Source organism: Sorex araneus, chromosome 4, assembly GCF_027595985.1.
Source record: "Sorex araneus isolate mSorAra2 chromosome 4, mSorAra2.pri, whole genome shotgun sequence".
Taxonomy (NCBI): domain Eukaryota; kingdom Metazoa; phylum Chordata; class Mammalia; order Eulipotyphla; family Soricidae; genus Sorex; species Sorex araneus.
The window spans coordinates 170,888,328-170,914,616 of record NC_073305.1 but is presented as its reverse complement, the minus strand read 5'-3'; the positions used below and the strand labels follow the sequence as shown (position 1 = coordinate 170,914,616).

At 40.6% G+C, this 26,289-nt stretch overlaps 1 protein-coding gene across 4 annotated transcripts in view; it reads right to left on the bottom strand.

Moving 5' to 3' along the window:
• The window catches only part of UTRN (utrophin), a 585,431-nt gene that overhangs the window by 425,435 nt on the left and 133,707 nt on the right, over positions 1–26,289 (bottom strand). For all 4 annotated transcript variants that reach the window (XM_055134486.1, XM_055134485.1, XM_055134487.1 and 1 more), the window contains 6 exons: positions 11,067–11,159; positions 8,674–8,751; positions 8,226–8,318; positions 4,360–4,532; positions 1,295–1,410; positions 450–610 (listed from right to left, as the gene is read on the bottom strand). In XM_055134486.1, coding sequence (XP_054990461.1) covers positions 450–610; positions 1,295–1,410; positions 4,360–4,532; positions 8,226–8,318; positions 8,674–8,751; positions 11,067–11,159 — 714 coding nt within the window. The remainder of the gene's footprint in view (positions 1–449; positions 611–1,294; positions 1,411–4,359; positions 4,533–8,225; positions 8,319–8,673; positions 8,752–11,066; positions 11,160–26,289) is intronic.

The following is a 26,289-nucleotide window of genomic DNA, read 5'->3' as shown; positions in this document are numbered from 1 at the left end:
CCCTCCCAAATGAAAAAATAAAGCTGTAGTCTGATAGCCTGAAGTAGGAATATAATAGTAAAAAGCCTTTTGAGGTTGCAAAAAAAGAGACAGAAAATTCATTCTTAAAATGAAATGAGGCTGGTAAGAGACAGGCAATCTTTACAAAATGCTCATAATGGTAAAAGGTGGTGACCAGGGGATAGGAAAAATGAAGGTCTGTAAGCAACTTAGACTGTGAGATTACAGCCCCAACTGTAGTTTTGTGTGAAAACTATTTTCTGTGTTAATGAAACCACTGGTGCTGTTTCCTTGCATGTAAACGTAAGACAGGACACTAACAAACTGAGCCTCTGCCTGTGTCACCTGAGAAACCAAGAGGTTCCAGTCAAAACTTCTCTGAGAAATGTTCACCTCCAGTGCCTCAAAAAAATGTATGTGGCAAGCCCAGCATTAAAATAAACATTTACCTGAATGTTGATTTCTCCTTCTTCACATTCTTTCTTGTATTTTCTGGGGAGTGTCTCGACCTCACGAATGGCATCCAGGGTGACTTGCTGAGGTAGCACTTCAAACAAAGATGTCAGATACATAATTATGGATTTCTTGTCAGGAAGCTGAACGGCAACATCTGAAAGTGGAAGAAAATGAAACTCACCTTAAATTTGTTGCTGAAAATGTATGAATTGCTCAGTATGAGACATAAAATAACTATATCTATTATAGCCCCATGTAAGCCCCATCGTTTGTGTATTAAACATTAGTACCCATAAATAATAACACTATATAATCTTTGTAATACCAAACTCATTAAAATTTTAATTCATACAACATAAAACTAAAGCAAAGATGATTATTATTTTGGTTCCGTATTCGTTTCTTAAAAACTGACTCTAAAAAATCCTCTCAAAGAAGCAACCATTAAAGACAAAAATGAATTTTATTTATATTGTGACAGAACTCTAGAATTCGACCCTGTGACATTTAGAACTAAAGTTTTCACATTCTATATAAGAAACTCATGTGAAAATGCATCTTAATGAAAACAAATAATGAATTGTTGATCTAAATATCTGCCCAAAACTTTAAACCTTATTGTGATATCTATTACTTACTGATGATGACATTACATTTCTATCTAATGGAGTCCATCTATTGCTAAGCAAGTATTAATAATTTGTATGCAATAAGAAAAAATAATCAAGAGAAAAAATATTCCTCCATTCTTATAATTCTGTCTATAGATGAGAAAAAAGTGTTGAGTGTTTAAACTTGCAAGGCAAAATCAACATCGAAATTAAATACTAAATAATACCTTCAGGATCTAATAGCTTTTCTATCCCCAGATATGTCTGAGCTTTGCTGAAGGCATGTTCCAGTCTTTCAACTGGAGACATCCCGATAACTTTCTCCCAGCTGAAGAGATCAGGTCTGAAATAACCACATAAAAAACAGTAATTATGAAACACAGGAAGCAAAGTAGTCATTGCTATAACCCAATACCTTTTCATTGTAGATATATTTTTATTTTTAATATAAAACAATTTGTTATATATTCCAAAGGCAAGTCAGTATATAAATTTTTAATAGTAAGTATGAAAACAAAAGTTAATGCTACAGTATAAGTTATTGTTTTGGATTAAATGGGCCCAATATATTTCTGGATAATAAGTTAAATGATATACATTATATATAATATTTTAAAATAGTAAAAGAGAAAAAGGGAGAGGAGGAATATCTTTCAGACAAAAATAAGGTAAAATAAATAAAAAGATCAAGTGGCAAAAGTTAACCTAAGTATCATAATTAATGTTAATGGACTAAATTCTTCCATCAAAACACTCAGGTAAGAAAAATAGAAAATTCAGTTCTAATCTAATTGACAGGATATTCCTAAAACAAGAGTTCCAAGAGAATTTCTCTCCAATCACTTCCCCTTTCTATAATAATATCATCAACCGGAACATTTTATTTTGATTTTTATCTAATTCCACAAATCACATGTTATTGGAGTTGGACAGATAGTATAGTGGGTAGGACACTTTCCTTGGGTGAGGTCAACTCAGATTCAATTCTCAAAACCCCATATGGTGTCCTGAGCCCTGCCAGGAATAATTCCTAAACACAGAGCTAGGAGTAACCCTAGGCATCACCAGATGCGGCCCCCAAACAAACAAAAAATAATTTATATTATTTTGCTTTGATTTACCCAAAATTTGATAATTTACTGTGGTATTTGGTCATTCCTATACATTCTTGCTTCTCTGATCCAAACACCCCTGAGATTTGCCCGTCCTGTTACTAAATAGTGATGGCTATTTCCAAACTCACCACTGCATCCACTGATTCCCTTTCCCTCTTGCTTGATGTATTTTGTTTCAGCCTACTTGCTCTTACACATGCTTTATTATTTATTTTCTGATTTTTCCTTCCTTTTTCATATGAACAAAAACCCCAAGGGAGTGGAGTCTTGCCTCCATTTTGTTCTCTGATGCATACATTGCACTTCACATTTAGAAGGTATGCCCCACATACTTGCTGAAACCATTAAGCAATAAACTGAAAAGTACTGGCCAGAATTACAATTTTCTGATAAAACATATACTCCAATAGGAACAAAGGCCTTCTGAAACTGATAAAAGAGGATGGGAGGAAAGTGTTCCTTGAACTAGATAAAAAGCTTACAGAAAAGGCTACCACAAACATCTATCGTATGGTAGAACATTACAACCTCTCCACCATCAAGAACGAAACATTCTGCTCTCACTGTCACCAATTCCAATGGGGGGGGGGGGGGTTAAAGAAGACAAGATTACAATATAACTGTTGTAATTCATGGACTTCTACCTCCCCAAAATCTACAGATATAAAATTAAAATTCGTAAAACTCTGGAAGGGTCCAGATATAAGATGTAGAAAAGTAAACTGCATTTTTATAAGCAACAAATATGCAAGAAACAAAACCCAAGGCAATGGGATATACAAAAGCAATAAGATACATTATAAAATTTTAACTCCTACTTAAATCTATGACACACCTGAATTTTTGTTGCTAATGGTGAGAAATGATTTAACCAACCTTTTACATATACACTACTAGTTGACCCATGTATTAATCTGTGAATCAGCTCAGTTGTATATTAGAATTTTCTGTATTATAGCTATTTCTGAGCGTTTTATTATGTTAGATTGAACAACAAAAAAGATATAAAACTCAATTTTTTTCATATTGGGTCCAAAACCAGTAGTGAACATGCTTATTTTTGGCTCTGTGCTTAGAGATCACTCCTAGAGATGCTCAGGGGACCATACGTGGTGTCAGGAATCAAATCTGGCTCAGTCACAGAAACGCAACTAACTTAACTGCAGCACTATCTCTCTGGCCCAAAACTGTCATTCTAAAATCTCAAAATTTATCAAATATTAGTAATTTCATATGATTCTGCTTGTAGTTAGTATATATATATTATATATTTATATATATTATATCATTGTATCACTGTATCATCATCATCTCATTGCGCATCGATTTGCTCGAGCGGGCACCAGAAACAATTCCATTGTTAGACTTGTTACTGTTTTTGGCATATCAAGTATGCCAGAGTAGCTTGCCAGGCTCTGCCGAACGGGCAAAATACTCTCACCCTTGATAGTTTGCCGGGCTCTCCAAGAGCGTCGGAGGAATTGAACCCAGGTAGGCCGCATGCAAGCAAACGCCCTATACGCTGTGCTATAGCTCCAGCCCTTAATTAATATAGACTGATAAATAACTCTAGTTTTTGTTTGGGAAATACTTAAACTTGGTGTTCTCTCTCTTTCTCTCTTATCTCTCTCTCTCTCTCTCTCTCTCTCTGTGTCATTGTATTCACTCTTCTTACTCTTCTTGATCTTTGGTCTTTTATATATCTGGAATATACATATCTATATAGAGATATACATATTCTACATGTATATAGAATATTTATCACTAATGAACATGACATATAGATATATATCTATATATAGGTCTGTATATATTTATTTATATAGAGATATATACATATATATCCTTATATATCTTTTATATATCTATTTACAAAAAATCATATATAGCAGTCCAACTTATCGACATTACTGATGAGTGCTGTGTAAGTGGGACAGAATTAGTTGAATTATTTTACAGAGTTGTTTAAAAATATTTACTGTAGCACTTAGATAGTTTTGGAAATAAAGATTAGGTGGGTAGTTTTCTTCTGTGATAATCCTTAAGGTTTTGGTTACATAAATGCAGAGAGGATTGTAGTGGAAGTTGGGAAGGGACTTTAGGGACAAGTAGAAAGAGAGGGACAAAGAAACTATACAAACTGGTTAAGACCCATATCTCGCAAAAGCATGTCTCACTTATGTCTATGAAGCAACGCATTAAAGGCGAGTCCATCTGTCCAGCTGGTGGTGAAGTTGAGGACGTTGACCTCACTGTATGGCCTGGTAGACTGGCGCACCCAACTCAGCAGAATCTTCTCACTGTTTGTTTGCTGCAGGTCTGACATGATATCCTTCATGACATCCTTCACCTGTGCAAGAGAAACCACAAATAGTCACTGGAATCGAATGCTTAAATACAAAAAGTGCCATTAATTACCTCTTATATTTCAGGTTAGCACTGCACTGCACTGTAACACTGTTGTCCTATTGTTCATCAATTTGCTCGAGCGGGCACCAGTAACGTCTCCATTGTGAGACTTCTTGTTACTGTTTTTGACATATCGAATACGCCTTGGGTAGCTTGCCAGGCTATGCCGTGAGGGTGGGATATTCAAGGTAGCTTGCTGGGTTCTCCAAGAGGGATGGAGGAATGGAACCCAGGTCAGCAAGGCAAACGCCCTACCCGCTGTGCTATAGCTCTAGTCCATATTTCAGGTTACTGGTTTTTATTTTATGTCAAGTGGTTACTTTAAACACTTGAAAAACAAAATTTTAACAGTTCTGATTTGGGGAAATTACGATTTAGAGGTTATTTTTATCTCACCTTTCTACATTATAGCATTTTTCATATCTTACACAACACTCATACAAGATTAGATCACAATGAACATGACATTGTTAATTTCATAGTCACAAAAAAGTAAGAGGTTAACACCATGTATTTACAAAGACCAAATTGTAGTGGGGGAAAAAAAATTTTATCATCTATGAATATGAGGGGAAAGTCCTAATTATAAGATCAAAGGATAAGTAGTTTTTATGTAGGCAACAAAAATTTTAATATAGAAAATTGTAATCTAAAACTGCCATCTACCATTTTATATACTATTATTCTAAAATATATTTTTTTCTTTTAAAGTTTGAGGAACACGCCCAGCATTCTGGTCCCTAAAGGATATTCAAAAAATGATCAATAATTATTAATAACAAAAGGACACAGAAGGTTAGGCAGAAGGGTGAGCAGTAGAGCTCACGCCCTGCATGCCTGAACCCCTGAGCTTGATCCTTGAAATGCACTCGAATCCTCTTCCCCATATAAACATATAAATAGAGGATCCTCATACAAATCAAAGACAATTAAAGAGCATTAAGATAAATAATAATAAGGTAAGATTATAACCTACATTCATAAAATATTCAGGCAAGTAGGTGGAACATAAACAGCTATTAAAATTTGTAGAATCTGAGCTCAAGGTTCAAGAATTGCTTGTTATCTGCATTTTTATGCCTTATGTCCATTTTAATTTATTTACTTTTAGGACCAGACTGGAACAATAGCACAGCGGGTAGGATGTTTCCCTTGCACACAGCCAACCCAGGTTCGATTCCTCCACCCCTATCCGAGAGCCGGGCAAGCTCCCAAGAGTATCTCGCCCACACAGCAGAGCTTGGCGTATGCGATATACCAAAAACAGTAAAACAACAAGTCTCACAATGGAGACGTTACTGGTGCCTGCTCAAGCAAATCAATGAACAACAGGACTACTGTGCTACAGTGCTACTTTTAGGATCAGACCCGGCAGTGCTCAGGGCTTACTCCTGGCTCTGTACTCAATAATCACTGCTGGCAGAGCTGGGGTGATCAATCCTATGAGGTGCCGGGAATCAAACCTAGGTCAGCAGCAAGCAAAGCAAGCACCTACACATTATACTATCTCTCTGGCCCCATATATCAATTTTTAATGCAAAAATAAGTTTAAAATTTATGAATATTAAATAATAAAAATCAATTAATATATAAAAATAAATAATAAAATAATAATAGCAAGCATAAAAATAACTAATCATGGAATACTATAAATAAATAGGAAAAATGTCAGTATATAACTGTATTCCCAATATCTCAAAGAATATCTTCATAAGATACATTTTAGTAACCAAGGCTGGTCTCACTAGTACTGTGTATTTATACAAACTAAAGTTAATGCTGCCAAGAAACTTTTTATTTTTTATTAAAGGACTGTGATTTACAAAGTCGTTGATAGATGAGTTTTAGGCTTATAATATTTCAACACCAATCCCTCCACCAGTGATGCCAAGAAAATCTTAATGCATAGCACATGGCTCCTGATGCAGTTCTTCAAGAACTCAGCATGGGGTTTGTGGTTTTCCTGCCAAAATGAATGCCTTGAATCTAATTATGAAGAATCACCAGCCAAAGTTCACATGGAGAGATATTCTAGGGGCCAGAGAGATAGTACAGCAGGAAAGGCACTTGCCTTGCACATATCTGACCCGGGTTCTATCCTAGGCACCCCACATGGTCCCCTGAGCACTACCAGGAGTGACCCCTGAGTACAGAACAAAGAGTAAGCCCGGAAGCATTGCCACTGTGGCCCTTAATCCAACAACAACAAAAATTCTACAAAATAACTGACATTTAATTTTTTAATGTCAATATTATAAGTTACAAAGAAAAATAACTGCATATAAAAAAAACTAAAGAGACATGACAAGTAGGTACATGATCTAGTATTTCCTTTGTCTGCACAATATATAATTGGGGCAACTGATAAAATCTCCCCAAATGCCTACAGATTTCTGAACTGCATAGTTTTCATGGTTTTATCAATACTTATATGTCTTATTTTTATGGTTTAAATACTTATAAGTTTGTTAGCATATAATTATCATATTGTATTATAATTATTAGTACAAATACTCAAAATGCATTTTTATATTAAAATTATTATTGGTTTTGTAAGAGGTTCCCTGTTTTTTAAAAAAATTAATTTCTCTTTAGAACACACACACATCGATACTCAGGCAAAAAGAAAGGCTGTAAGCAAAGCAGGTACCTGCCCGCTATGCTATGCCTTTGGCCCCATATGTCAATTTTTAATACAATATTTTTAAAGACTAGTAGTTTCTCCAATTCCAAATTGTTAAGAGCTAAAATCTGCAACCCCCCAAAACCCTATGCTGAAATTCTACCCTCCCTCCACCATTTAAAGTAAATGCATTTGAAGACAGGCTGTCTAAACAGGCAAGCGAAGGGAAATAGCTCAGCTCTGACTGCAGCAGGACTGGTTCAAATCCTGGCACCGCAAGGCCTCCTGAGCGCCACTGAGTGTAGCCCTGGTGGTCCCTGAGTAACACTGGTGTGGCCCTGGTTGTCCCCGGAACTACAGGGCCCAGCTCAGCTTATTGCACTGAATTGCCTGCCCCACTGGTGAAGCATCACCAGCAGCAGCCCTCGGACCCCTAAGGACTGCAAGGGAGTTCTCTCATCCCTGGCAAACGTCAAGACCTGGGGGATGGATGAAAACAGTATTAGTAGATTGGCAAGTGTCCTGAGACTGTAAGAGCCTGGGAGAAAACATCTTGGAGTCAGAGGTGCTAAAAAAAGAAAAAAGTAGATGGGGGCCAAAGTGATAGACAGCAAGCAGGGCATTTGCCTTGCATGTGACCAACTCGGGTTCAATCCCCAGCATCCCATAGGGTCCCCCGAGCACACCAGGAGTACTTTCTGAGTGTAGAGTTAGGAGTAACCCCTGAGCATCACCAGGTATGACTGAAAAGTAGAAGGAAAAAAAAAATAAGGAATCTCAGGGCATAGACAAGCACTCAGGGAGGACCGAGTGGTCTCAGGCAGATGATGCCCACCCAGAAACCAAGGAGACAGACTTCAGGGGAAGCCAATCCTCTGACATCACAGCCTCCGAAACTGTAAGAGAACTCATTTCTGTGGCGGAAGCCTCCCAGCTCGTGGGACACCAGGATGGCAGCCCTAAGAAACAGAGGCACCCAGAATGTTCATTTCCCATTTTGAAGTTCCTCACCTGCCAGTGCAAAATGATGCTCCAAAGTAACCCCAAAGTCAGTTTGTGGTTTCCATCGACGATGTCAGTCCCGCCTATGTTCACTAAATCCACCTAGCGCAAAGGAAAATGAACTCTGAGACCATTTCTCTGCAGAAACCCACTTGAATCCATTTGGTTCAGCAATATAACAGAATGATAAGAGAAACTGCATTGGGACAATGAAGTCGAGCACCATCTCAGAACGCCACTGTTTCTCGTGCAGCGTAAACATTACAGGTTAAACCATTCACTAGGACAAGCATGATTATTCCCCTGCCCCCTTAGTAAAGGGCTTCCCAGAAGGAAAGAAAAAAATTTTTTTTTCCAAATCACCGGATGACACTGCAGAGAGCAGTGAATGGATTCCCAATAAATAATCCTGATGGCCACAAAAACAACATCAGCCCAAACGACACTCCAAACTTACATTGTTCTGATGTAAGACCTGGAGCACTCTGTTGACATTATTCAAAGCGTGCACCCGGGTGGACCCGCGTTCCTTGGGCTGGAAAACAAAATGCAAGCTCGCATGAGACACAGCCCCTCCGCACTGCCAGCAAGTGCTCAGTGGTGACAGCAACAGAAGTTCGGTGAACAGGACGGCTCTGTGCCAGGAGCTCTGGCCAATTTCTCCGGCCGTCTTGGAGGCTAATGTTGACATTATGCAAATGCCCCCCACTAACAGCATCTGAAGATAATGATTCCCGACTTTCCCTTTACATTGGCATCTCCTAGAGAGCTTGGAAAAGTACCAAAGCCTGTGTCTGCTTCCACCCTAAAATTCTGTGGACTCGGGGAGGAGAGATAGTACAGAAGTTACGGCTCTTGCCCTGTGTGCAGTCAAGTCCACTTTGATCCCTGCACCAAATAGGGTCCCCCGAGCACCCCAGTCAGGTGTGGCCCAACTCACACCCCACCCATGAAAAATAAGTAATAAACAATAGATAATAAGTAATAAACAATAAACGTAAGTAAATAAGCAAACACTATGAGTTAATGACGGGGAACAGATTGGGTTTGGAATGGGGGCAGGGGCTGGGCTACACTCAGCAATGCTCAGGGGTCACTCCTGGTGTGCTCTGGGGACCCTGTGGCGCTGGAGATGGGACCTAGGCTGGCCGCATGCAAGACAACTGCCTTAACTCCCAGCAACATCCCTCCAGCCTCCCTGGCGCTGGAATTTTGAAAAGACTTTTTTGATGATTCTTACGGGTAAACAAGTTAGGGCACCAGTGTCCCCAAGGACTAAGTTTCTTTGATCTAAATGAGTCTGGATCCAGGGAGATCGAGAACTCTTGTCATCACCTATGGACACAACAGAGGACTGGCAGGTGCTAACCCGGAGTCGACGGGAATGGCAGGAATTGCCACCTGGGGAAAGCTGATCTGGGTGGCTTCCTTCTGCCTCACTGGCCAGAGAATCTTATCTGAGAGAAGGATCAGTTTTTCTAACAAGTTCCCACCCACCGGCCACCTGGAGGACAAAAGGAAGCGCATGACATCCTGAATTTGGCATGAAAATCATCACTCTGCAGGACTGTGTCTCACTCTGCCTGCTGCACAATTCCACCTCGTGCTAAAGTATGTTCAAGCCTTCGTGACCACAGGGATTGGTGTGTGAGCGTAGGTTACCTTTCACACAAAGTGAGAGAGTATAATTTTGATGAATGGAGACAGCCCACAGATAATACTCAACATATGGGGAGGAAAGTCACAATTCTTAACAATTTTTTAAAATAGGGGGTGGAGAGAGAGCTCGTAAAGGCACTTGCCTGGTACACAGCCAACGCAGGTTCAATCCCTGACACTACAGATGAATGCCCAAGCTCTGCAAGGAGTGATCCCTGAGCACAGGAGTAAGCTCTGATATTATGTGACCCCAAAACCCAAACACATAAACAAAAAGTATTATTAAATAGTATTAAAATGCATCTATGCTCTCTAGTATTAAGATATATATTATTCCTCTGGGGATGGAAGATAGTACACTGGTTTGATATGTGACCCAGATCCTATTCTCAGTACCACCTGCTCCCCCAAGCATCACGGGAACAGTCCTGGAGGTCCAGGTGTGTCCAGGTTTGAGGTCCCAGTCGCCTGGGTCTTCCCGACACTGCAGGACTGAGCAGCAGCATATCACAGGCCCTTGCATCCTTGACTGAGGACCACCAGTGGCATCCCTGGGCCTCCTGAGCACTATATGAGATCCCCTACATGTAATATGTTATACTTATGCTATATGTGTTATATAAATAATTCCATATTATGCAACCATTCTTTTTTTTTCTTTTTGAGTCACACCCAGCAATGCTCAGGGGCTACTCCTGGCTCTGCACCCAAGAATTTCTCCTGACAGTGCTCAGGGGACCATATGGGATGCTGAGGATTGAACCTGGATTGGCCACATGCTAGGCAAAAGCCCTACCCACTGTCCTATCGCTCTGGCCCCACATAGCCATTTTTTTAATTCTCCACTGTGCTAATAACAACAAGTACTTCATTTTACCATTGGTAGAAAACAGAGTACTCAAAATAACCTAAATATTGTTCTATCAAAAAATTCCTAAAGACAGGTGGTTTTTTGTTGCTTGTTTAATTTGTTTTTTGCCTTAAAATATTTTCGTGAGACTCTTTGGATAAAATCGCTTACAAGAAAATTAAGAAGAAAAGCTGTCTAATAGTTAAGTGCCGCCACATTTCTCAGCAGCAAATGTGCCTACCTCCAGTCTTGACATTGTAAGGAACCCAGAGGGCGTTCAAGGGTCAGTGAGGATGTTGGGGGGTGGGGGGGAGCTTGGTTCAAAGGGTGACGCTACTCACCAGGGATGTTCCCGTGAGGCCTTCGAGCAGATCCAGTAGCTTCCTTCCATCTTTGAGGTCTGTGAACATGTCATGGATGGGTGGCTTTCCGCTCTACGGGAGGAAAAGGAAGCCGGTGTGAGCACAGCAGCCAGCATTCCGCACAGGCAGAGCACATCAGAGAAGGGCTTCGGCTTTTTAATTAACCATTCGGGGAGATTAGCAGACTTTTTCAAGTCTGAGAACAGAGAACCTTCACATCTCCTAAGAAATGTCTGAAGCATGACCATTTAAATTGCATTATTTCTTAGCGAGCAAATAGAGCTGTGATTAGTGGCCATAAATATGCCCAAGCGATGGCATATCGTTCTGAGAAAAAAATTATAAAGAGATGCAATAAAAATATAAATGCATGGCACTGAGAGATAGTTACAGCAGTTAGGGCACATGCCCGGCATGTACCCAGTGAGGGTTTGATTTCCAGCACCACTTGCTGGAATAATCCACAATACTCCAAGTATTGCTGGGTGCAGCCCTGAGACCCTTAATCGCCATCATGTGTGGCCCTAGAGACCCCCAGCACCAAAGGGCCCAGTGACACCGCATCCTCAAGCCCTTGCTTTGAACCTCCAGTAGAAATTTTCTAAAAGCCAGTAGTCCTTGGACCTCCAGAGTAACCCTTGGGAGAGGCCAAAAACTCAAATTAAAAAGTATGTATGACACACGGGTGAAGAGGCAGATGACAAGTACACAGACCTCTACCTCTCACGCATTTCACACGCACCTTTTGATGGTGTCTGGCAGCATCTCCATGATGAGAGGTCACTTCATCATCCATTTCAGCTCTCAGGGCCAAATCTATCTTTACAGCTATTAATTTCTGAATGTTGAGACACTTTTGGCTCTGTGTCAAAGTCTAGTGTCACTTAAGTATGTCGAATGACAATGTTTACAGAATTCCTAAACTCTCATCCCTCACTGCAAAACAGCAGCAGTGTCTACTGATTCACATAACCTAGTGCCTGATACCAGAGGAGCCCCCCACCATAAATAGACACAATTCCTATCTGCCTGTGATACACTGGTTGTGTACAACTGATTTATCACCCAGAAAATTGGGAAGCCCCCACTTAGCCTGTTTAACTAACTAGTAAATCTAACTCAGTTTCTTAAGCTCTTTCTAAATTGTGCATTACTATAAAGATGAAAATCATTGAATTATCTACCATTGTCTAGACTATATAGAGCATAAGATATTAAAAGCATAAGTATTATTATATCCTATTAAGTGATTATCTTTTAAAACCTCCATAGACATTAGCAGTCCTAGTTCCTATCAAAAAAAATTTATAATTCATTATTTATTCGAGTTTAGGCAACATGGTGACAATAGTGTTAATGTTTATGGTGTTGATACAAAGCTACTGCACCCCACTGTCATCAAAGTGTCCCAGACCCCACCACTGTCCCTATTTGACCCGTAGTCAAATCTTCATTCCTCTCCTCACTCTCCACACATACCACTACTTGGTAGTCAGTTTTGTCATTCCAAGTCAAGGATTTGTCATCATTCAATACTGTTGTTTCTCTTATTTTATCTCTATATATACCACAGATAAGTGAGATCATCCAGTAATTGTCCTTCTCACTTTTACTTATTGTGCTAAACATTTTCATTTCCATCTATACAGTAGTGAACTGCAAGACTTCATATTTTCTTACAGTGGCACAGTATCCCATCGTGTGTGTGTGTGTGTGTGTGTGTGTGTGTGTGTGTATAAATCACAACTCATTATCCATTCATCTGTTGTCAGACATTTGGGTTCTTTCATATTATGGCTATGGGATTAGCACTACAATAAACATAAGCAGACATGTATCTTCTCCAATTAATGCTCTCGATTTGGGAGACAGATGCCTAGAAGTGAAATCACTGAGTCATATGAAAGTCCCATTCTTACAATTTTTGAGGAATCTCCATACTGTTTTCCGTAGAGGCTGAAACAATGTTCTGTTTCACCACATCCCTGCCAACACTGATCATTGGTGGTTTTACATATATGCTAGTCTCACTTGTATAAGATAGTATCTCATCTCTGTTTTTATTTGCATTTTCCTGACAATAAGTAACACTGAACATATTTCCTTCTTTGTCAAAGAAGAAAAATAAAGAAATGAAACTACACAAAATTTAAAAAGACTTTGCATGGGGAAAATTTAAAATATTTTATAACAAGCTACCACCTCACTTCTTATTTTAAGAACCATATTCATATTAATCATACGAAGCAAAATTTTGCTTTAACCTTGAAATAAAGGGAGAAAGAGGGGCTAGAGTGATTGCACAGCAGGTAGGGCATTTGCCCTGCACGCGGTCGACCCAGGTTCAAATCCCAGCATCCCATATGGTCCCCTGAGCACCACCAGGGGTAGTTCCTGAGTGCATGAGCCAGGAGTGACCCCTGTGCATCAACAGGTATGACCCAAAAAGAAAAAAAGGGAGAGAGAAATCACTTTATTTCCTAATTTTTGCTGTTCCTTTTCTTCTTAATTTTTAAATAAGTATAATTCTGTCACTGTCATTGTCACTGTTATCCCGCTGCTCATCGATTTGCTCAAGCGGGCACCAGTAATGTCTCCATTTTTTTTGACACTTGTTGTTACTGTTTTTGGCATATCGAATATGCCACAGGTAGCTTGCCAGGCTCTGCCATGCAGGTGAGATACTCTCGGTAGCTTGCCAGGCTTTCCGAGAGGGGCAGAGGAATCGAACTCGGGTCGGCCGTGTGCAAGGCAAATGCCCTACTGCTGTGCTATTACTCCAGCCCAAGTATAATTCATAGTCAAATAATTATAAATAATGTGCAGTTAACTAAGAGTTCTGAATATATGATTATTACATAATTCACACCACCTAGCCAAGGGTGCAGCTCAGAGGAAGAACATATACCTCACAAATCTGAGTCTCTGAATTCAAATCCCAGCACCACACAAATAGGAATCAAAATTAGAAAGAGCTCATATATACAAGCCGGATGGGAAAAGTGGAAAAGCATTCCCTGTAGAATCAGATTAGAATAAATGAATCATTCATATCTAAAACTAAAATGCTTAGGTTGAAGTGATAGTACCTAGGTTAGGGTACTTGTCTTGCTCACAACCAACACAAGTTAGATCACTGGTACCACACATGGTCCCCTGAGCATCGGTAGGAGTGATCCTTCAGCACACAACAGAGCCAAGAATAATAAGTCTTGAACTTATTCCTGCCAGGTGTGACTAGAAAAAAAAAACTATCAAAAAAGAAAATATATAAAACATAACAAAGTTGGGGTTTTCTGCATTCTGCCATTCTTTGGTTGTTTTGTTTGGGCTTGCTTTTTTTCTTTTAAGGTGGGTGTATTTTTTTTTTTTTAGTTTGTATTATAGATTAGGTGACTGTCGCAAGTAAGTCCTTCACCACACACGGATAATCTCTGTGCCACTCAATAATGAATTGAAATGCATGATGCAATGCAAGTGCATGGGCAGTACTCCAGAAGAGAGGGCAAAGAGAAGTTTGTAGCACATTAGAAACTTCCTAAACCATGGGAAAAAGTCAAGACCAGAAACGGCCTTCATCATCCACTATTACTTAGGCTCATTCAAACCCAAACTGTGGTTCAAACACACACATATGAAACACACATCCACACTCAACACATTGCTACATCTCCCTGCCAAATACAACTGAGGAATATCCCGTGTATGGAGCAAAAGAACTAGCGTATGCCAAGGAGAAAGTACCAGTCCGGGAGAGTAACAGCCCTCCACATGGTGACTTACTGCTCCGCACGTAATAAGTAAGATCATACTATTTCTTGTGTAAAGATCCAGGGACGTCACAAATTAACTTTAACTGGCCAGGTAATCTCTATCAAAACTCAACCCTGCTGCTCTAATGTGAAATCAGCCACAGAAAGACATAGCTGGAGACATTTATGTGTTCAAACACAGAAATGAGCCAGCTGGAATGATAACTCTAACAACAAAACTTTATTTGTGGACACTAAAATTTGAATTTAATTTCTACATGTCATGAAATATTATGATTATTTTGAGTCTTACAACCACTGAAAGTGCAAAATCATCCTTGACACATGGGCCACACCAGAGAGCAGAAATGCAAAATATTCTTAGCCAATAATAATAGCAAGCACTTATGGTGATTATGTTCTAAGGTGCTTAGAGATTCTTATGGAGTGGAGACATAATACAATAAGTAGGGTACTTGCCTTTTTTTTTTTAATTAACTTATTTTTCAATTGAATCACAGTGAGATACACAGTTTCAAAGTTGTTTGTGACTGGATTTCCGTCATATAATGCCTTGTATGCGGCTAACCCGGGTTCGATCGACAGCACCACATATTTCCACATGGCAGAAACTATTAGGGTTATTTTGAGTTTTGCAGCCACTAAAATCACAAAGCTTCATCAGGAGTAAGCTCTGAGCACTGCTGGATATGGGTTCCCCTGACCCCAGGAAAAAAGAAAGAAATTTAGATGTCTATTTCATATGCATTATTTGGTTCTTTGCTTTTGTTTGGGGGTCACACCTCACGGTGCTCAAGGCTTACTCTGGGTTCTGTGCTCAGTGACCACTTCTAGCAGTGCTCAGAAGATTATACATAATGCTAGGAATCGAACCCAGATCAGCTGCATGTACAGCAAATGCCTTAACTCCTAAACTTTCTGGCCCATATTATTTGTTTTTTTATTCAGCTATCTGGAATCTAAGACATAGAGGTGAAATGGCAGGTGGCAGGTGGATACCGGGATTTGATCTGATACCACAGTGGCTGGTTCCAAATCTACATACTTAAAAATCTGTGCTGAACCACTAGTGAAGTTTTATGAGAATCCAGGACTATTATATCGGAGAGAAGTATTTCATCTGTGGGGAAGAGTGAAGGCCAGAGGAGTCGTATTTAATTACTTTCCAAAGAAGGCAACAGACACAGAACATATTAAATAAACTCAAACAAAGACTGTGTCCCTGTGTAGGGTTTTAAGGCCAATGAACCACAGGCTTTTGAATCATAGGCTCTGACCGCCGGATCCACCCTGAGAAAGTTTGGAACTGTCAGGAGTCATCGTTTTATTAATAATAAGACAAACTGCTTCAGCCTGCCAGTGAAGCACGTACCTAGAGTTTTTAACTCTTTGTACAGATGCATCTGTGGAGAACACAGTTTAATAATTCAATCGGGCAACTATTGGGTGAAAGCTTCCTTTGTGCTTCGCCCTGCAGAAAGGCCACGTTCAGACTACTCTCTCTATTCACAAGAAATTGTTTCCATAGTTTTCAAAAAAAAAAATTACAAAACAGGACACGCGAATGGTTTTCAACTTGGAGATAAGAAAAGTTTTGGGTCATTTAACCTTTAAAGGTCCAAGAGAGTCCTGGAGAGATAGGACAGTATGTAAGGTGCCTGCCTTGTGTGTGGCTGACCTGAGTTCAGTGCTCAGCACCCATATGATCCCCCCCGAAACCCCACCAGGAGTGATCCCTAAGTGCAGGGCCAGGAATAAGTCCTGAGCAGCACTGGGTGTGGCCCGAAAACTAAAAGTTAAAAACTCTGAAGAGGCTAATATGATGGGAGCCAAGATGCTCCAAGCCCATGGTGCTAGGGATGACAGCTCTGACCTGGGCAAGGTTGGCGGGCGCCCTCCCATCCCCTGTTCCCTGTGTACACAGTCCTAAAAATATAACTCTAACTCCTCCATGTCCATACGAAGGGCCTAGATTAATACCTGGAGCAGGGACACTGAAGCCGGGGGATTTAAAAGCAGCAGAGGGCAGAAGTAAACATGAGTCATGGTGATCCATGAGGACAAGCCAGGGTCTGTGAAAGGGCAGGAGCGACACTTCCAGACACGCACATGTGGAACGCAGCAGACCTGCTGCAAAGAAGCACCATCGAGTTGGAGAAGTACCACCGTGCAAGGCTCCCAGTGAGCGTTCGTGCTGGGTTTCAGCCCAGGCCGGCCATGTGGGAATTCTGGCCCAACAGTCAGAAAAGCCAGGACTTCTGGTTTTTCCAAAGGAAGAGAGAAATCCTAATTTACATGTGGAATCTCCTGATGCTTGCAATTCCCTAAAAAACAGTGTGCCGGATACACAGATCTGTCCGCAGGCCTAGCACCAGAGCTCAGGATAACCAATTAGCAATCTGCATAGGGCATAGCACCATAGGATGAAATGTAAGATTAGGCAACGGCGACTCATCTGAGGAACAGATAAACTGTGAAAAGAAGAGACGGGGAGAGAAAGTGGGAAACATGACTGCAAAATGTCAACAGTCAATATACTCAGTCAGACAAAAGAGACCATAAGCCAAATTCTTTTTTTTTCTTTTTTCTTTTTTTGCTTTTTGGGTCCCACCCAGCAATGCACAGGGGTTACTCCTGGCTCGTGCACTCAGGAATTACTCCTGGCGGTGCTCGGGGGACCATATGGGATGCTGGGAATCGAACCCCAGGTGAGCCGCGTGCAAGGCAAACGCCCTTCCCACTGAGCTATCGCTCCAGCCCCCAATAAGCCAAATTCTTTCACTTACTTCCCTACTTCTAATCCATCATAAGCGCTGTCACTTCTACTGATGAAAATACAACGCCAAGGATACTATTCTCCTCCTTATCTTCACTCTGGCTCATAGTTGTCAATGCCAGGCTTAGGACCTCTTTGCTTCTGCATATGAACTAAAATAGGGCCCCGGATGAGAGCTCAATGGGCGAAGAGTCTGTGGTTTCCATGCTGGAGACCTGGGTTCAATCCTTGACCTCACAAAGCAGCCCAAGCACTATCTGTGCCCTCCCACCAAAAAGAATTCTTAAATAACTAACTTGGTGATGTACATCATGCCATGTCCCTACTTTAACCTAATGAGTTTCCATTACAGGAAGAGACTGTCCAAACTCTCAAGAGCAGAACCTCCGCCTTCCCCAATCTGATATGCACAAATAAGTAAAAGTACAATTCTTCAGTATTCCCAGAGGTCAAGTTTTCCACCAGCACCCATCGTAGCAACAGAATTAGAAGCTGCCACTGAAAAGATCAAAAGCTAATTCTTTCTGCCGACAACAAATCAACCAGAGGTCACACTGGAGCTTGGATTTTCAGTTCAGAAGAACAGGCGGCACCTCCTCTCCACAGTGTGTTCTGCTGACAAGGGGAGTCTGGAGCTGATAAACGCAGTCCTTGCCTTCAAGGCACTCCGATGTAAACTGATGTAAACAGAGCTTGGACCCACAGCACATGGCGAGCACATTAAGAACGAGGAAATAGCCTGGTCCTGCCAAATTTTCACCAGGCAACACAACAGAGAAAGAATCTGTGCAATGACTTACCTAATCCTGCCATAAAGAATCAAATTACAACTGTGGATAATAAGAAGAGTGAAAGGTAGCAGCTTTAAAATGCTAAATCATAACTGATGATTATATATTACAAACAAATAGATGGTGAGCCCTTTGACAAGAATTTTATTTCCAAACTGTTGGAATAAATAATCCCCCCAAACGGGATTTGTTTTCAAAACAGGATTTGAGGGAACCTATTCAGTTTAGTTACACTCCCCATTGTTTATTCTGTGTGATAGAGGCAAAGAGACAGAGACAGACAGAGAGAGACAGAGAGAGAGAGAATATTTACAGTACTTATGCCACAGGGGCCAAAGCAATTTTAAAAAAAGAGGGGGTAGAGCCTTGCACATGGCCTACCCGGGTTCAAACCCTGGCATCCTACATGGTCCCCTGAGCACCACCAGGAGCAATTCCTGAGTGCAAGCCAGGCCTAACTCCAGAGTATTACCAGTCGTACCTCAAAAACAAACAAACAAAAATAGAATATTCGTACCAAAAATGTTATGCTTTCCCCCTAAAATAGAACTAAAAGTGGTTGAAGAAATAACCAGAGAAATCACTTTTTGTATCCTACAAAATAAACAAGATTGTTTGCTTTTTGGGTCACCCGGCAATGCTCAGGGGTTACTCCCGGCTCTGCATTCAGGAATTACTCCTAGTGGTGCTCAGGGGACCATATGGAATGCTGGGAATCGAACCTAGGTTGACCACATGCAGGGCAAATGCCCTACCCACTGTGCTATTGCTCCAGCCCCCAAGATTATTTTAAGGGAGACTGAACAATGATCAAATGGAGGAGTGAAATTATGAAATTATGATTCTATTACTATTATTATTATTATTATTACAATAAGTCTCTCAATGAGAGACATTACTGGTGCCCACTCGAACAAATCGATGTGCAACGGGATGACAGTGACAGTAACAGTGATTATTATTATTATTATTCCTCTTGGAGAGCCCGGCAAGCTACCAAGAGTATCCCACCCAAACGGCAGAGCCTGGCAAGCTAACAGTGCCAAAAACAGTAACAAGTCTCACAATGAAGATATTACTGGTGCCCGCTCGAGCAAATCGATGAGCAATGGGATTATTATTATTATTATTATTATTATTATTAAATAAAACAAAAAAGAAAAAAATCCACACAGTGGACTACTTCAAACTACACTGATCATGGCTGACTACATTTTCTCCAGTGAATCCTCTCAGTGGTGAGGGGATGAAAACAGGGCTGCTTTGGGCTAAAGAATAAAAGTCCACTGAAGCCCTAAAGTGCATTACGAGATCTCTGAACTTTGCACAGAAGAAAGCAGCAAAGTGTGCGATGGTCACTTAGAGAATTCTGGAGCACACAGCACTCTGGCCTTCTCAGGAATGCATGGTCAGTCCGTGGCCCTCTTAGTTCCTTTTATTGGAGCATAAGATGTGTTTTGACTATTAATAATTGAAGTAACACTGTTTTTTTTCTCTTTTGGTGGGGGGTCACACCCAGAAATGCACAGGAGTTACTCCTGGCTCTGCACTCAGGAATCACCCCTGGCGGTGCTGGGGGACCATATGGGATGCTGGGAATCAAACCCGGGTTGGCCGCGTGCAAGTTAAACACCCTACCCACTGTGCTATCACTCCAGCCCTGAAGTAACACTGGTTTAAAGGAGCGTAAATGCTGACAAGGTATAGGGGCATAGCGTAGCTACAGAGGCCCACCACTGAAGTGTCAATAACCTTCCAGCACTTTCTATAGATCCCATGCCTTTCGCAGACATCGCTTAGGTAACACCTCGACTCTGTTGTCAGAGATTGTCTCCAATAGATAAAGAAGTTGTGACATATACATAATGGCGTATTATTCAGTCCTGTGAGCATAAGCTCCCTAGAAGTGAGAAAGATTTCATTTAGAAGCTTGCTTGGAAGGAAGGCGGGTGAGAAGGAAAGAGAAGCAGATGGCTGGAGCATCAGACAGCAGCACATTAGCTGCAGAGCCATGATTTACACAGCCTTCACCCTGGAATCAAATCAGCGCATGCACACATACTTTAAAAAAATTAAAATACTAGAAGACACGAGCTAAATCAAATTTCCTCCAAAGACTCCGAGTCATATGGCATGCAATTGAATTTTCACCTCACTTCTGATAAGCAAAGTCACTGACAATAGCATGAGGGCTGCCGGCAGAAGGGGAGAGGGTGCAGGGGTCAGCAACCATGTGTGGGCTCACACACCTGGCAGCCGAGGCAAGGTCATCTGCATACTCCTGGATAAACGATCAGGTGAGCGATGCAGGAGGATTGAATAAACACAGGTCATTCCAAATATGTACCCAAGCAAGACAGCGAGAATGTTTAAAGAATGCCATTTCTCATCAGGACAAGGCACTGGTGACAGCATTGATCACGACGATATCAAGGTTCAGACACAGTGTGCTGAATAAAGGAGCGGCAACTGCACAGCCCTTTTAAGGGCAACTCCTTAAAAAATAAAAAAAAAAAGGACCAACTTTTGGCCAGGAATTATATAAACTCAGGCTCCAGTTTTCTGTGCAAGTTACCAAAAATCTCAAATTTAACTCTGGGGATAGATGGCAAACCCACACACAGAGCATTGATTTGTCTCTCTAGGAGACTGGAACTCAACACGGGGATGCATCATCCTTTCTTCTGCTTTCCTGTGTCTGTGTGTGTGTATGAGAGAGAGAGAGAGAGAGAGAGAGAGAGAGAGAGAGAGAGAGTCTGCCCAGGTATTTTAGCCCTTCACCAACGGCCTGGATGCACTAAATCTAATAGGCACACTCAATTATAAATAGAAGTTTTCCTTTTTTTACATTCTATAGTGAATACAGGTCTTTCTTGGCAGGTTATTTTTGTTCTTGTTGCCCCAACAGATGATAATAATGAAAATAAATGAGTTGAATGTTTGTTCATACCTCCCCAGAGCTGGCTCCCTTCATGGCTGGTGAATGGCTACTAGGAATAATGAAAGCTGCGATCTTCCTTGGCCTAGAAAAGCTGAAAATGGATCCCATGTCTCCTAACTCTCTACTTAGTATTAAGAGTTTCCTCTCCCCACCTCCACCACCACCAAACAACTACAATCTCAACAACCTCTCTTTATAGCTCTGACTCACACCGGCTACCCATTTCTGTACCAATCAGTCCATATTTGAAGATGGAGACAGTAGTTTCACAAGGGCTGAATGGAAACGCACAAGGCGGGCAGAGAGCAAACAGTCGTCTCCTCTTGGCACATCAATCCCAAATTATCATCAACTACAATTATTCGGCAAGATAACACCACATCTGCTTAATAACTATCAATATTAACTGTTTTAACCAAAATCATTTAAGTATTCCATAGGTACCAAATGATATTTAATTTTAATCAGAACAATCTGATGAAAGTCATTTTGTATTGACTTTCATCAGACTGGAACATATGGAACCAAAATCAAACAGGCAGAAAAAAGCAAAAACAAAACCAAGTTTATATACATATATATATATACATATATATACACACAGAGTATTTTTTTAAATATTTTATTAGAGAATCACTGTGATGTATAGTTACAAAGTTATGAACTTTTGTGTTTGCATTTCACTCATACAGTGATGGTACACCCATCTTTCCACCAGTGCCTATTCTCCTCCACCAATGATCCCAGTATCCTTCTCACTACCCCCACCCAACCCCCACCACCCCACCCTGTCTCTGAGACAGGGCATTCCCCTTTGTGTGTGTGTGTGTGTGTGTGTGTGTGTGTGTGTGAGAGAGAGAGAGAGAGAGAGAGAGAGAGTATTTATGTATATAGGGCTGGAGCGATAACACAGCCCGTAGGGCATTTGCCTTGCACGTGGCTGACCCAGGTTCGATTCCTCTGCCCACTCTCGGAGAGCCCAGCAAGCTGCCTGGCAAGCTACCTGTGGCATATTCCATATGCCAAAAACAGTAACAAGTCTCACAATGGAGATGTTAATGGTGCCCACTCGAGCAAACCGATGAGCAGAGATGACAGTGATACAGTGATTTATGTATATGTATATGCAGTCCAAACCTCTCTGGAAGCTGGACACTTTTTCCTTTGATTGTTGACTTTTTGCAGGTATTGGTGGACAACTGTAAACTGAAGCTTCTGTAAGGGAATCACCTCATGCTTTTGGCATCTAGAACAATGAGTGCAGTGTCATATATATGGCCATGAAAATGAAGCCACCAGACTTGATGTGCTACTCCCAAAGCTCAAATGTCCTCCGCGAATCCTATTTATCATCAAACATGAGAGCCTATTCAGTCTCCTCCAGAATATTGCAAGATGGCTGGACATCTAGAAACTATTGTCAATTTCTCCTCCAATCAAACAACTCATCATTTCATTTTCAGGATGTCAACTTTTTTAAAAAAGGCAGAATATAACACAAAACCAACAAAAAACTAACAAGACACTATATTCAGGGAACATATTTTAAATGGCTCTTTGCACTAAAATATATTCTTTTCAGATTCACAGATTTTCCTTCTATATTCAACTTACTTACTTTCAGGCCTAGAACTCAACCTTTTATGAAACCCCCCGTTGTCTTTGGAAAAGGAAGAGCTTCCCAAATTACAGTTCTGCTTAACTCTGTGTACCTTCCTATTTGATACATTGCTTTTGAGAAGTACTTGCAGCAGACTGATTTAAAAAAAAAAAAACCACCTTTTCTTAAACTTTTTTATTGAATCACTGTGAGATAGACCCTTACAAAGCTATTCATGACTGGATTTCAGTCATACAGTGTTCCAACACCCATCCCTTCACCAGTGTACATTTCCCAGCCAGGTTCCCCTGCCTGCCTCTATAGCAGACTCCCTCCCTCCTTTCCTCTCTCCCTCCCTTCCCTCCTCTCTCTCTCTCCCTCCCTCTCTTTCTCCCTCCCTCCCTCTCCTCTCTCTCCCTCCGTCCTTCTCTTTCTCCCTCCCTTCCCTCCTCTCTCTCTCCCTCCCTCCTTTTCTCCCTCCCCCTCCCTTTCTCCCTCCCTCTCCCCCCTCTCCCTCTCCCTCTCTCTCTCCTCTCTCTCCCCTCCCTCCTTTTGGGCATTGCAGTTTGAAATACTGGTATTGAAAGGTTATTAAGAATATCCCTTTACCTATTTTTAACCCTTGAATCTTGTCCAGCGTGATCATTCCCAATTATTATTGTCATACTGGTCACTTCTCTATCTTACCTACTCTCAGCCCAACAAACACTTGTGGTTAGTTCCAACCATTGACCAGTCCTCCTAAGTCCTGTTTTTCCGTGGCCATAGATATTCCTCTTCAAAAAAAAAAAAAAAACCTTTTGCAATTTGTATTTCTCAGCTCTGTGAGAAGAGTAGTTCCCAAAGACAGCCAAGGAAAATGCGAGTTTTAAAGTCAGAATATTGCAAAAGTGGAAAACACACTTCTTGGCAGAGAAGCAAAGACCTTGTCTGCCTTTCTTGGGACACCAGCTCATTAATACACCAAGAGTCTCACAAGTAGAAAGAACCAAATATTACAGGTTGACCAAACAGACAGTACATTTAAATGGGCTTAATGAGCCATTTCTATTTTAAAGTATATACAAGCACAGAAAAGGGATACCACAAAATTGGGGCATACCTAACTGGGTTTTAATTTAGTATTCCTAAGTAATTTTAGCCTTTTGTAATGTTTCACAATAATGTCTCCATATTTCTTGGCAATATGAGACTGATAATTATGATCAAGTGCGGTTTAGAGTTAAGGGAATAAAAACCAAGTGACCAGAAAAAAATTACTAATAATTTGCCTGAGGCCACACATTAATGAGTAGCATATCCAGGAATAAAATGTTTTAATTTACTAGCTCTTAACTCCTTTAGATAATCATTCCCAGAATAACACTAAGAAACAAGGTAGACAGGAAAATTTTGCTTAACTGGATTTGTGTATTTATTTTTGGGAAAGAAAACAGCAAAAACCTTGCTATGTTTGTTTCCATAAAGTATCACAACTTACACCATTTTATCTACATTTATACAGTCTATTATATCTTTTCAATCTGCCTACCTCTAACTGAATCATAGATATATAGCAATGGGCATATGAATGTATGATTTTCCAATTGTTATTAACTGACTGAGTCTATGTATACTCACTAGGTGCTTACTAAATGCCATTAAGTTACAAACAAAATTCATCAAAACCTATGACCATGGAACAATGTCTAGGAGATGACAGACAAATATTTTCTGATGCAGGGCCAGAGTGATAGTACACTCTGGAAGGGCATTTGCATTGCACACGACTGACGCAGGTTTAATCCCCAGCATAACATATGGTCTCCAGAGCCCACCAGGAGTGGTCCTTGAAAGCAGAGCCAAGAGTAAGCCTTGAGTACCACTGAGTGTAACTCTCTCTCTCTCTCTCTCTCTCTCTCTCTCTCTCTCTCTCTCTCTCTCTGATGCAGTTATTTAAATTATAATTTTATCAGTCCTTTAAAGGATGATATTTTAAGAGGCTATTTGTACCCAGGTAAGAGCTCAGAAGATTTATCTTGGGGAAAGTATTAAAAAGGAAGAAATAATAGCAGTTGCGCAAGGAGAAATGGAGAGACGAACCCATAGGAAAGCCCTAAAAAGATCCCTGGAGAAGATAGAGAAGAATGAGAGAGTGGGTATTAGTGAAGGAAAATTAATTTAGAAGCAGTGGGGGATGAGGATGAGAGTAACTGCCAGTCAATGAAAGAATCAACTGAAGAGAAAGGGAATTCAGATTTACTCCTGCTATACTGAATAAAATAAAAGGAAATCGATGAAGAGGTGAAATATCAAAGAAAGAAAAAGCTGGCAGACTATCACAGTGGCCTATGAGTTCAGAATAATTTGAAAAAACAGGTAAAGTTATGAATGACTCATGTATAAAACTAATTTGTGTCAAAGACTTTAACTCATTAGTTAATGAGGGTGCCCAGTAAGATTATATCCAGATTAAAGGATTTAAAGCAGCAGTGAGAATGCCACATATCAGAAATACTGGGAACAATCTGTGTTGGTGAGGATGTGGTGAAAAATGAACTTTCATCCACTGCTACTGAGAATGTTGTCTGGTTCAACCTCTAGGGAAACATTAAGGAGGGTTTTCAGCAAATTTAAACTGAGCTACAATACAACCCAGAAATTCCACTTTCGAGTATTTACCTACAGGACTGAAAAATATTCATTAAGAAGGGTATATACTCATCATTATTCACTGCAGCACTCAGTACCATAGCTAAGATTTGGAATCAACCTAGGGGTCCAACAACATGAAAATGTGATACACACACACACAGTGGAATACTACACAGTAGTAAAGAATGATGAAATGATGCAACTTGCCGCAGAGAGGATGGAAATGGAAAATAACCATGGTAAATAAAGTGAGCCAGAAGGACAAACACAAGATGTTATCGCTTATCTGTGGTATTTAGAGTAACAGCATGAAGAAATGCAATGTTTCATAGGGAGGATGCCTAGATCACCCAAAGTATAGGGAGGAGAAGGAAAGAAAACGAGTGAAGTGGAAGAGGAGAATAGATAGATGAGAAGCAACAGGGGCAGGTGTCAAGGGGACTCAGGTACATCAATGGTGTTAAGAAATGATAAAGCTAAAAAGCCACAGTGTCAACAATACTGAAATCACAAGACCCAAGCTTTAATAAGCAAATGTAAAAGATCCTGTCAAGATGGCAGGCTGGGGCTGGTGGGGGGTACAGGGGGAGTAGGAGAGGGAATCTGGTAGAGGAAAGTTGACACTGGTGGTAGTATGAGTGATGGAACATTGTATGTGAAAATCCCAACTATGAGTAAGTTTGTAGC